Source organism: Notamacropus eugenii, chromosome 6 (assembly GCF_028372415.1).
Source record: "Notamacropus eugenii isolate mMacEug1 chromosome 6, mMacEug1.pri_v2, whole genome shotgun sequence".
Taxonomy (NCBI): domain Eukaryota; kingdom Metazoa; phylum Chordata; class Mammalia; order Diprotodontia; family Macropodidae; genus Notamacropus; species Notamacropus eugenii.
Window position 1 is genome coordinate 299,218,167 of NC_092877.1, and position 12,748 is coordinate 299,230,914.

Below are 12,748 nucleotides of genomic sequence, written 5' to 3' on the forward strand. Positions count from 1 at the left end.
TAGGTCTCTTCTTAAAAGGCACACCCCCTCCCCCCCCCCCCCCCCCCCCCGGCTCGTCCTCACGCTGTAAAATATTTTTTTATTAGCTGGTTTCTTCCATTAGATCCAGGCCTGATGTAACAGGCAGAGACATCATATCCCTCAACGTAGATATCTTTAAAAAAATATGTGTATATATTTAAATCTTCAGAGAAGCATTTTTAGAGGATCTCAGGGATCGTAGATACTACAACTCCCAGAAGGAAGGTCCTCCAATTTCTAACCCTAGACTCGCCGCCGTGCACACTGGGAGTTGTAGTCCGTCTTTGCTATGTACACAGAGTAGATCAGGGAATGGCTTATTAGGTTATTAAGCCTCCCCCCTTCTCAATCACTTTGCGTCTAGGAACCATTATGGAAGGGCAAGGAGAGGTGTGGGGGAACAGGACATGACTTTTCCGGGCTACAGCTTTCTCTTCAGAAACCCAAACTGAGGGAAGTCAAGGCAGATTCCGAAAGAAATCCCATGACGGTGGCCAAGGAGGGCCACCTTCCTTAGGAGCCCGTGGAGCCGGCGTTCCCGTGCAGGGCGGGGCGTGTCGCGCCTGCGCAGTGCGCTGGTCCCCATGGCGGTGCCGCGGAGCCAAGACGAGGTTGAGTAGACTCGTTTTGAATTTTCTTCCCCTCGGCTCCGGCGCTTCGCGGACTTCCTTGGTGGCGCTACCGGACTCCCGGCGGCCGCAGGGCTGAGGGAGCCAGGGGGCGGCGGGGACGTTCGCACCCGGAAAGGCGGCTTTTGTCGCCTTCCCCGTCCCCCATCCTCCTGCCCTTTCTCGGTCACCCACCCCGACCCCCGCCGGGGCTCTGTGGAGGCTCCGGGGTCCGCCCCCTCATTCGGGGCCGCGTCCCCGAGTCCGCGGCTCGTCCGCTTCCCCGTCGATGCGGCCTCTCGGGGTACCACATGGTGGAACCCGCCGGTTCTCCAGAACCCTTCCCCGGGGTAGGACCCCTGACCCTGCGGGCACCGGCTGGCCGAGGTTAGGTAGCCGGCTGAAGGACAAGCCGGAGCGGCGCGGCCGGTGCAGAGTCCCGCGGCATGCTCTCGGTCCCGGCCTTGCTCTCCCGGGCCGAGCGCCCAGCTCCGCCCGCCTCTTTGTCACGAGAAAGGAGACAGTTGGAGGAAAGTGCCAGGACCCCCGTGCCCCCTCCCCCCGAGCACGCGCCTCCAGGAGGCGTTTGCCGGAGCCGGGGACCCAAAGCCGCCCGGCCCGAGGACTTGGGCTGCTCCGGGTGTCCGAGGGCGGGGGGCGGGGCGGGCTTCCCTGCCCCCTGCGGCGAGATGCCGCGCCCCTTTGGAGGTCCTTGGGGGTGGGGGGCCGCCGCGTCTGGTTCTTGCCATGCCGAACGAAGCGGTTCGCTGTGAACACCCGGGAAGGACGCCCCCAGCCCGGGCCAAGGAGAGCGAAGGAACGTGGACGGCCTCCTGCCAGGCGGGTGGGGAATGGGGGGTGCCGTCTGTTCACGTCCAGGGGAAGGTCCCTTGGCATCCCCTGTGTCCCAGACTTTCCTGGCTGGCCTCGGTGCCTAACTTTGGAAATGTCCAGATCCAGAGGGGTGCCATGGTCAGATTGGCTTGGAAATGCTGTTACAGGCAGTTGTCAGAGCTCCCTTTGCCTAGGAGGGGAAGGCAGTGCTGAGGCGGGAGGTGAGAGTGTGGTAGCCTCAGGGTTGCCAGGGAGAAGAAAGGGGGCAATGGAAAAGGGGGGCGTAGGGCAGTGGAGGGAGGAAGATGCTGCCAGGGGCACGTGGACTTCCCCACCGTGATTGTCAGGCACAGCTGGAGGGATTGTTTATGTTGGAAACAGTTGGGAGAGGCTGGATTGGACTAAGAGAGAAGCAGCCTTGGAGTTCATGTTAATAGTCTCTGATAAACATTTAGTGGATGGGAAAATCCATTCAGCCTTTCATATTGGATGTTTAAAGACTCTTGAGGGAGAAGGCACGTAGCTTAAAGAGTCCTTTTGTACCATATCGTATACCAGTAAAGTAAAAAAGGAAACAGCACTTCACTATTGGAAATCATGTGTCTGTTTCTGATTATTCGCAAAGTTTACGTTTTGTACAGTGCTCTTATAACTTTTCTTGTGTTGAATTATTGAATAATTGAATTACTTCAGGAAGACCTGAAAACAACTGAATTCTGATTTTCAGTTAATTTTTTCAATAAAGGAAAATTGGGCATTTAATGAAGCATAGTTCTTGCTTTGAAATGTATAGGTTTCTCCCCCCCCCACGCCATAAATAGGTATTAGATAAATTAGGTCTTACGGTTGATTTTCTATTAGCAAGTCTGATATTTCAATTAATGTGAAGATAGGTTTTTAAAATTAAAGCATCTTAAATATCAGTAAATAAGATCAGGGTGTATTCTTAGTTGTTAATTTTCCAAATTGCTGCTTTTAAAGAAAACAAGCTGTATGTGATAGAAATGTCTTGGAGGAAGAATCAGAACCTAAAAGTACCACAAACAAGCTGGAATGTTGATCCCTGTCTAAAGATGAAGTTTCATAAGAAGGAATGTAAAATCTTGCAGTTGGGGTTTTTTTCAGTGTCCTGTGAAAACAGCCAGGTGGTTTTGGCAGTCTTGACAGACTGCATGCATGAAGTGTGAGTCAGCAATGTGTCAGGGTGGTCAAAGCAGCTAATGAGATAAGGTAGATTTAATAAAAGCGTAGCATCTGGAGTACGGTGGATGTGATCCTTTAGGAATAACATCCTAAAGCTAGAGTGGGACTGCAGGAAGACAAGCCAAGAGACTGAAGGTCAAAACCATGCCAAATGAGGATGAGCTGAAGAGTGTTTAGGCTCCAGAAGAAAAGACAATGTAAATGGTTTCAGTCTAAGGATGTTGAAGTCTTGTCAGGTTTAAGAGGAATTCAGCTTCAAATTAGCTTGATCTAAAAGGACAGACAGCACTAGTATCTATGCATGGAAGTTACAGAGGGGCAGATCTCCACTGAATGGAACTATAACAGAGCTGTTCAAAAATGAAGTATGCTGTTTAGGAAATACTATATAGAGACTTACACTGGAGATGAAGGAAGGAACAGATGGGAAGGACTTCTCAGGACTATTGTAGAAGAGATTCATGTACTTGGGACTGAACTAGATGACCTCTGAAGTTTGTTCTGCTTCTAGGATTCTGTGAACTGAAAAGGAATCTATGTATTGTCTTTTTACTAATCAGTAACAAAAAATGCTTTTCTGGTTGTTACCTTTTGGGGACTTTCCAGAACTTTAACTTTATTTGCATAGAAACTCCTTCCACAGAGGAAGAGTGGCAATTCCTGTGTAATTTAAGAGTCTTTGAGAGCTGCCTGGGCCACTGAAAGTTTAAGTAACTTGCTTGTGGTTATAGTTACTGTGTGTTAAAGGTTGGTCTTTCTGATTTCATATCCATCCATATGTCCCTTAACAGGAAACTGCTCCTCATTTGTCGGATTGACTTCTGTTTAGAGTTCAGCTGAGTCCCATTATGGCTGTTTAGAGAAGAAATTTCGTGTTGATATTGTTCAGTATCCATAATATGCAGCATATTCGGTCAAGTTGAGACAAACAGGCAGAACTGATTACTTCATATATTGTATTCTCTCTTTGTAGCCATTATCAAGCCTGAAAAACTATGCATTCATTGTAGTGCTTATACCTTAAAGACGTTGAACGTCACATCCATTTTTTTAATTGGTTTGCTTAAAATGGGAGCAAACACAATGCATCCAAAAATCATCCATGATGATTTCGTAGCCTCCTTAACTTATAATAGTAGTACTCATTTAGGAAATTGCAGAGGGTCAGATGGTTTAAAGTGATTGAAAGGATTATAATGAAGGTTGCATAGTTTATTATAAATCATTAGAGTTGGAAGGGACCTTAAAAATTATCTAATTTGTCATTTCTTGCTAACATCGTAACCATCATTTCCTCTGCATCCTCTACACTAAAGGGGTATGAGAGCATAGAACTATGTATATATGGATACTCAGAGGAAAAAGATAGAATGGAAAAGTAGGACTCCAGGGTAGCTAAGGAGAAGCCAACACTTCTGTGATCAAAATTTAGATATGATTAAGTTTTGAGGAACAGCATTTATTATTACCTAGACTATTCAGATACAATTGTGTAATTTCAGACTGTTTAGACACTATTTTTAAGAGTCGTAATTCAGGAGCCAATTTATAAATATTTTTTAAATTTAGTAATTATGTGATGTTATGCTAATTTTTCCCTAATTTTTTTATAAATTTTGCAACTTTTCACAGCCCATACTTTTAACAAGGGAAAAAAATGAAACCTTCCACTTAAATATTCTAAATTCATCAGCCAATTATCTGGGATATAGGTGTCCTGGAATTTGTTTTTGTATATCACTGGTTCTTGAGGTAATTTTGAACAAATCATTCAGGACAATAGTCTGCCTACTTTTGACTGTTAACTATTTAACAGGGTTCTTGTACAGAGTTACTTAAAAAATACTTTTTAGAAATGTTCTAGAAAGCTACTGTAATTACTAGAGTCTGTTCCTATCTCACTTCCTTCCATAATGGAGATGGAGACTAACCAAATAATTTAAAGTTATTTTCACCTTTTATATGTTCCTGGTTTTGTTGCATCCCGAAAACCTAAACTGGTACTAAATTTTTTAAATGAATAAAGCCATTTCCTTGGGAAGTTTTATCTTCTAGTGTTAGGCTAGTCTGTTAAAATCTCATAGAAATATATTTTGTTGTTTTCTGCCATTTGTGTACTAGAAGAAAAAACATTTTAAATTGCTCATTTTGTTGTGTGCAGATTTTTTCTAAAGGCATAAATATAACCATGGCATAAATGTAGAGGTAGCACTTATTGGGCTTTAGTACTCAGGGCTATTGTACTTATGCTTTCTCACAGTTCTTGACAAATACCTTTCTGGGTGCTTAATAGTCTACAATTTAACTTAGTCATTGCAGGGAGATAATTTTTGTATTTACATTTTGGAAATGTTATAGCGGATAGTAATAGAGCCTGTAAAGAATAATTTTTACAATTTCACATGCTTAAAAAGTCAAAACTGTACCTTGTCTTAGAATATTGTTCTGTTTATGGTAACCAGTTGGGGAAGAAGATTTCCTTTATGGATGGACATGATACCTAACATGCTGATCCTTAAGTGACTATGCCTTGACATGGAACTATTGTGTGTGGTAAGTAATATTTTATAATATTTAAATAACTTGGCATGATAACATTGAGGTGTTTAAGATTACCGAGAAGTAATATTATATAAATTAAAGTTAGTAATGCAGTAACTTCCTCCCTAGGAACCTCCTAGCCCAATGAAATCACAGATCCAGTAAAAAAAAAAAAAAAAGATACAGTATTGTATTTAAGAGGAGAAAGGAAAATTTTTATTTATTTTGCATGCAAAATTATCTAGAAGAATAGTATGTCAAGGAATCTTTTTATGTCACTCAAAAACATTCAGACAGTCTTCAAACTTGCATGGACTAATAGAAATAATGTTGAAACTGAGGTCAGTAAGACTTGGGTTTGAATGTCACTTCCAGTACATATTAGCTTGTGACCTCTGGGAGAGATTGTGAAAAGAAAATCATACTTGGAGTCAGAGAATGTAGGTTCAAGTTCTGTTTCTTCTGTTTGACCTGGGATAAATCATTTCTAAGCCCACATTTGTTCATCTATAAAATGAGAAGGATAATTTCTGTCTGTTTGTATCCTCATCTGTAAAATGAGATAATGGTATGAATCTCACAGGGATTTTGTGGGACTCAAATGAAATCATGTAAGAAGACCCTTTGCAAACTTAAAGCACTGTATAAATGTCAGTCTTTATCTAGAAGAATTATAGTATCTCACATTTCTATTGTTACTGTTCGGTAGTATTTGTGACCCCATTTTCGAGGTTTTCTTTGCAAAAATACTGGGGTGGTTTACTATTTCCTTCTGCAACTCATCTTAGAAATGAGGAAACTTAGGCAAACAGGGTAAGTGACTTGCCCAGGGTTACGCAGCTATAAGGAGTCTGAGATCTCATTTGAACTCCGGTCTTCCTGACTCTTACCTACTGCATTACCCAGCTGTCCTCACAATTCATTATACTCTTACAATTCACAAAGTGCTTTGTTTACAGCAACCCCAATAGGTAAATAAAAGTTTTGTCCTTTTAAAGGTGAGAAAACTGAGACTGAGAGGTTAAGGTAATTCCCCAAGATCACAGAGCTAATTAATTACATTACTGAGAGTTGAGACTGGGAATCACAGAATTTCAGAGTTGGAAGGAAAGTCAGAAGACATAGGTACCTGACAAGTGACAATCCAACCTTTATTGGTAGACCTTCTGTAACGAGTAATGTGCTATTTCCATGACTACATGTTCCACTCTATTCCACTTTTAATAGTTGTTAGGAAGTTTGGTTTTGCATCACTTCATAATTTGCCTCTCCAAGTACTACCTGTTGGTCCAGATTCTATCCTGTGGAGTCAAACAGAATGTCTAATCCAGGGGTGGGGAATCTGGGGCCTTGAGGCCACATGTAGCCCTCTAGGTCCTCAAGTGTGGCCCTTTGAATGACTTCAGACTTCATAGAATAGATCCTCTTAATAAAAGAATTTGTTCTGTAAAACTTGGTCAAAAGGCTGTACCCAAGGATTTAGAAGTTAAATTGGCCACTGGTTCCCCACCTCAACTAATCCCTTCTTCCATATAACAGCCTTTCAAACACTTGAAGACTACTATTATATCTCTCTGAGACTTTTCCAGTCTTAACAACCCCAGTTCCTTGAACCATTTTCTTGAATCCCTCTTATTTGCCTTGTGACTGTCCATATGGCATGAACTCAAGGTATTTCACCATCCTGGTTGTCATCTTCTGGATACTTCCTCAAATGGAGCATTGAGAACAGATTGCTATGATCAGTCTGACCAGGGCACAGTACAGTGGGATCTCCACCTTATATCTGAAAGCTAGACATCCTCTTAATTATTATTATTATAATTAAGATTATATTAGCTTTTTTTTGGTTATCAAATTATCTTATCAGTTTATTATCTTGAAGAAGTTCAAAAGCTTCAGATCTTTTTTCAGGTATGCTGCTTTTCCCAAACAGTTCTTTGATTAAATCTTAATTTCATTACTCTTTGTACCATAGTGGTCATACCATAGTGGAATAATGTATTCCAAAACTTCATTTTTAAGACAGTTTGAAATTTGAAGTGTATTTGCTTATAGTAATAATATTATGAGTACGGATTAGGTTGCTTACCCTGATACTAAAGGTCACAACTCATAATGTACTTTCACTACCGTACTTACGATATTGCCTTGAGATCTGCATCTTACGTGTTGTGTAGTATAAAAGCTGAGAGAACAAAGAATAGGTTTTTCCTTCTTTTTTGTGCCACAGGCCCAGCCTTATATACATTTTTTAAAATGGGTGAAATTTGCATTTGGAATCCTTCCACTTCTTTTTCTGAACCCTTCTCTTACCTGGTGTCTTCTTTATACTTAGACTCTCACCTGAAAGGGGCCTAGGAGCACATCTAATCCAACTTGAACAAGAATATCTTGAATGATAGGTGGTCTTCCAGTCTTTATTTGAAGATTGATTACTTCCAAGACTGCCTGATGCTCTCATCTATAGAGTGTCTTTTCCTGAGGCTGCTTTCAGTTTGTATTCTTACGATATAGTTAAATACCAGCTAGATATATAAGGAAAGATCAGTCTTATCAAAGTATGAATTACCAGAATTGAATTTTAAAAGTATATTTGTTGATATAAATCTATAAATGAAGGGTAAAAAAAAAAAAAAAGCTCTACCTTTTGGGTGATTTTTGGGGGGTGAGGGGAAGCACACCTAGTAACCTAGCTTACCTTGGGAGTCTGCTCTGCTGGGATCAACTGCTCTAAACTACAACTTCTTTTCAAAGAGCATTTCTCCAAAAACTATAATGTTTTCCAGATCACTGTACTGGCAACAGTGTGTTGAGAAAGGGGACCTGTGCAATTTATAAAAACTGAAACTTCAGTTTAAAAGAGTCCTAAGACTTAAAGAACAAGCAGGGCCTCTAGTTTACTTGCTTAAAGATGACTTTCCTTCCCTTCCCCCCAAGGAATATTTTTATTTCTGCCTATCTGATAAAGACCATTTGAACTAAAGTCTTAATGTTTCTAGTGATCAATACTAACCTTCATTCCTAAATATTTCAGTTGAAAGAAAACCTTATAAAACTACTTGCTAGATAGCTAAAGAAGTCTCTGGTTTTAAAGTAATGAGGAACCAGCAATATTTGTAAACCTTTCTGGCTCAAGGTTTTTGGATTTTCTAATTCTCTTTAAGGAGAAGGAAAGGAAATTTCAAAATTATATTCTAACAAAAATATTTGGATAGTATTGTTCAAATGAAATCTGATAGAATTGTGTCATGTAATAATTTCATTTATTAGGTTACTATGGTCTGTATAGGAAGGATCATTCTATTCTTTTTTGAGAAAGTTCCGGTTATTGTAGATGAGGGGGGAAAATAACATTCTCTTTGTGTAATGAACTTTTACAATTCATGTTGCTATACCAATAAAATATAAAATATTAGGTCACATTTCATGGTGCACACATTTTTTAAAAATAAATGTTCTTAGTAATAGTTTTATGTCTTGACCTCATGTATTTTTATATGAAAATTTCCAATATATCTTTATTCTTTAAAATAAAATTTGTTGGAGGGGCAGAGCCAAGATGGCGGAGTAGAAAGACGCACATACACATAGCTCCGAACCCACAACCCACAGAACGGCTAGAGGGGACCAACTCACGGTGAATTCTGCACCCAGAGGACACGGAATATTGGAGCGAGGGAGATTTCTCTTCCGGAGGGACCTGCAAACCTCTCGCGGGGGGATCCTTCGCACTGCGAACTGGGCGCCGGGACTGGGAGCAGAGGGCAGCCCTGCAGCGGCCGCACACCGAGAGGAAAAGATCCGAGCGGGCTTCAGGGACAGGATCTCCAGCGGCCACGCGGGTCCCTCCACCCACAGAGGGACCTACAAAACTCTTGCAAAAGGTCCGTTGCGCTGCAGACCCAGAGCCCAGCCCAGCCCAGACCTGCTGCGGCCACAGCACCAAGAGAAACAGACCCAAGCAGGCTTCAGGGACAGGATCTCCAGTGGCCGCACAAGTCCCTCCGCCCACAGGTGACGGGGGTCGGTGAGAGAGTCTCTTTGGCGGGTTGAGAGGGGAGTGGGGTGCCCCCCCGGGAGGTAGAAGTTGAGAGGTGGCTGCAGACAGGGGCTCCCCAAGCAGGCGGGAGCCTGGATCCATTGTGGAAGGTCTGTGCATAAACCCCCTGAGGAAACTGAGCCTGAGAGGTGGCCCTGCCCTGACCTGACCACCTGAACTTAATTCTCACACTGAATAGCAGCCCTGCCCCCGCCAAAAGCCCTAAGGCTGGAAGCAGCATTTGAATCTCAGTCCCCAAACGCTGGCTGGGAGGACCAGGAGGCGAGGTGCGTGTGAGGAGAATATTCAGAGGTCAAGTCACTGGCTGGGGAAAATGCCCAGAAAAGGGAAAAGAAATAAGACTTTTGAAGGCTACTTTCTTGGAGAGCAGACATTTCCTCCCTTCCTTTCTGATGAGGAAGAACAATGCTTACCATCAGACAAAGACACAGAAATCAAGGCTTCTGTGTCCCAGCCCACCCAGTGGGCTCAGGCCATGGAAGAGCTCAAAAAGAATTTTGAAAATCAAGTTAGAGAGGTGGAGGAAAAACTGGGAAGAGAAATGAGAGATATGAAAGAAAAGCATGAAAAGCAGATCAGCTCCCTGCTAAAGGAGAACCAAAAAAATGTTGAAGAAATTAACACCTTGAAAACTAGCCTAGCTCAATTGGCAAAAGAGGTTCAAAAAGCCAATGAGGAGAAGAATGCTTTCAAAAGCAGAATTAGCCAAATGGAAAAGGAGATTCAAAAGCTCACTGAAGAAAATAGTTCTTTCAAAACTAGAATGGCACAGATGGACGCTAAGGACTTTGTGAGAAAGCAAGATATCACAGAACATAGCGAGAAGATTGGAAAAATGAAAGATAATGTGAAATATCTCATTGGAAAAACAACTGACCTGGAAAATAGATTCAGGAGAGACAATGTAAAAATTTTGGGACTACCTGAAAACGATGACCAAAAGAAGAGCCTAGACATCATCTTCCATGAAATTATCAAGGAAAACTGCCCTGAGATTCTAGAACCAGAGGGCAAAATAAATATTCAAGGAATCCACAGAACACCACCTGAAAGAGATCCAAAAAGAGAAACTCCTAGGAACATTGTGGCCAAATTCCAGAATTCCCAGGTCAAGGAGAAAATATTGCAAGCAGCTAGAAAGAAACAATTCAAGTATTGTGGAAATACAATCAGGATAACACAAGATCTAGCACCCTCTACATTAAGGGATCGAAGGGCATGGAATAGCATATTCCAGAAGTCAAAGGAACTAGGTCTAAAACCAAGAATCACCTACCCAGCAAAACTGAGTATAATACTTCAGGAGAAAAAATGGCCTTTCAGTGAAATAGAGGATTTTCAAATTTTCTTGATGAAAAGACCAGAGCTGAAAAGAAAATTTGACTTTCAAACACAAGAATGAAGAGAACCATGAAAAGGTGAACAGCAAAGAGAAGTCATAAGGGACTTACTAAAGTTGAACTGTTTTCATTCCTACATGGAAAGACAATATTTGTAACTCTTGAAACATTTCAGTATCTGGGTACTGGGTGGGAGTACACACACACACATGCACACACGCACACATACATAGAGACAGAGTGCACAGAGTGAATTGAAGAGGATGGGATCATATCTTAAAAAAAAAATGAAATCAAGCAGTGAGAGAGAAATATTGGGAGGAGAAAGGGAGAAATGGAATGGGGCAAATTATCTCTCATAAAAGAGGCAAACAAAAGACTCATTAGTGGAGGGATAAAGAGGGGAGGCGAGAGAAAAACATGAGGTCTGCTTTATAACTCCTCAACTTTTGTGGGGGTAATATTCCTAAAAAACTGCATGAAAGTGAAAAATGTGAATTCTTATACACTGAGCCTATAGTAAATGGGGGTTATTTTTCTGCAACCAACAAAAACTATTTTTTTTTTGCTAGAGATTGCTAAAAATATACTTTTCTCATACAATTCTTTATAACAAAACCTTAATTATTATAATAAGGACTTTTCCTAACAGAGTAACAATGAAATAACCCATAAAATGCAGTACACAGAATAAAATTGGTAACATGCAAAACAAAAAAAAAATAAATAAATAAAATTTGTTTTAAAATTGCTGAATTTATGATGATAATGATTTCGTTTTAGCAAGTGGCTTAACTAAAAGTTTTGCACTTCGTCTTTCACAGTAAAACTTAGTTATTCCAGATGCAGTTCTCCATGTTGATAAACATTTAAGCAAGCAGAATTAATGGTCCTCTTTCATCAAAGTTGATTTCCCTTTGGAAATTCATCATGTTGGAGTCTCTTTCTTCCTCTTTCATCTTCTATGCTTTATTGAGCTCCAAGGGACACCTTAATTCTATCAGTTTTGTAAAATGTAAAAAAATGAGGATCTGTATGGAGCTCTGTGTAAATAATTTTACAGGTATCTCTTAGAAATTTTTTTAGCCCATTACTTTTACATTTTGTTTGTTCATGAAATATGTAGGATTTAGGATGTACTGACTATATAAAGTTTAAGATCAAGGGAAATAGAAATAGGTACCATCATAGATTCTGCTTTATGCAGTATTTGATAGATTTTTATTAATTGAACAAAAATTATGCATCTGCTGTGATGTGTAATAAAACCTGGCGTTACGTTTCAAAGTAGATATTTATAGAAAAGGTAAATATAAACCTGAAGCATTTTATAAGGTGCATAATTTCTAATCCCAGGGTTTTAATTTACCTAATAAAATTAAAAGTTTGTATATACATGTTGAAAACAATGTAGTCTTTAATTTTCCATGTAGCACCTTAGATATTTTTGTTTTGGGATACGTTTTCTTGGCAAAGGGCAAAAGAGTTGCTATTTGACTACCACTTTTAAAGACTTCTTATCTGAGAAAACATGAGTAGTTGTTTTAAGAATGGACTTCTACCAGTTACTGTTTGATATAGTCTGAATTTAAAGACTTGAAATTTATTATTTAGGTATAGAGTACCTGCTGTCACATTAACACATAAGATCACTTAGCAACAAGTTGATTGTCCTGATAGCAGTTATTTGGCTATTATTTGGCTTCTTTGTGTGTTCTTTTAATCAGTGACATGAGTTCTGTGACAATGCTCTATTCTGTATAGTAAACACAAATTTATATTAATGAGATGTTGAGATCAGTCCTTGCCTAAGTGCAAATTCAAACCACTTTCTTTATTCTAGACTCAAGAATCTGTAAAATGAGAAAGAGAAAAGAATGGTTTGAAAATATAATATGTTATAAATTTCTTTCCTTAGCATCCTTGAAAGCCAAATGTGACCTAAGAGATGTAGGAATTACATAGTAGTAACATTTGCCCTTGAGTATTAAGTAGGTGTGGACAAATTATTCAATCAAATCTTAAATTTCCTGCAAAATGAAAACTGTTAATTTAGTGTTGTGGGAGTGGGGAAGCTAAGTATTTTTTAAAATCACTTAAAATACTTTAATTGACTTTGACTTGAATTCTTTCAGCTG

The 12,748-nt window shown here is 40.3% G+C and overlaps 1 protein-coding gene across 1 annotated transcript in view; it reads left to right on the top strand.

Annotated features, from left to right (window-relative positions):
- The first annotated feature begins 1,805 nt into the window (after positions 1-1,805).
- Positions 1,806-12,748, top strand: part of CARF (calcium responsive transcription factor) — a 47,892-nt gene continuing 36,949 nt past the window's right edge. The window contains exon 1 of the mRNA XM_072617321.1: positions 1,806-5,219. Coding sequence (XP_072473422.1) covers positions 5,202-5,219 — 18 coding nt within the window. The 5' untranslated portion in view covers positions 1,806-5,201. The remainder of the gene's footprint in view (positions 5,220-12,748) is intronic.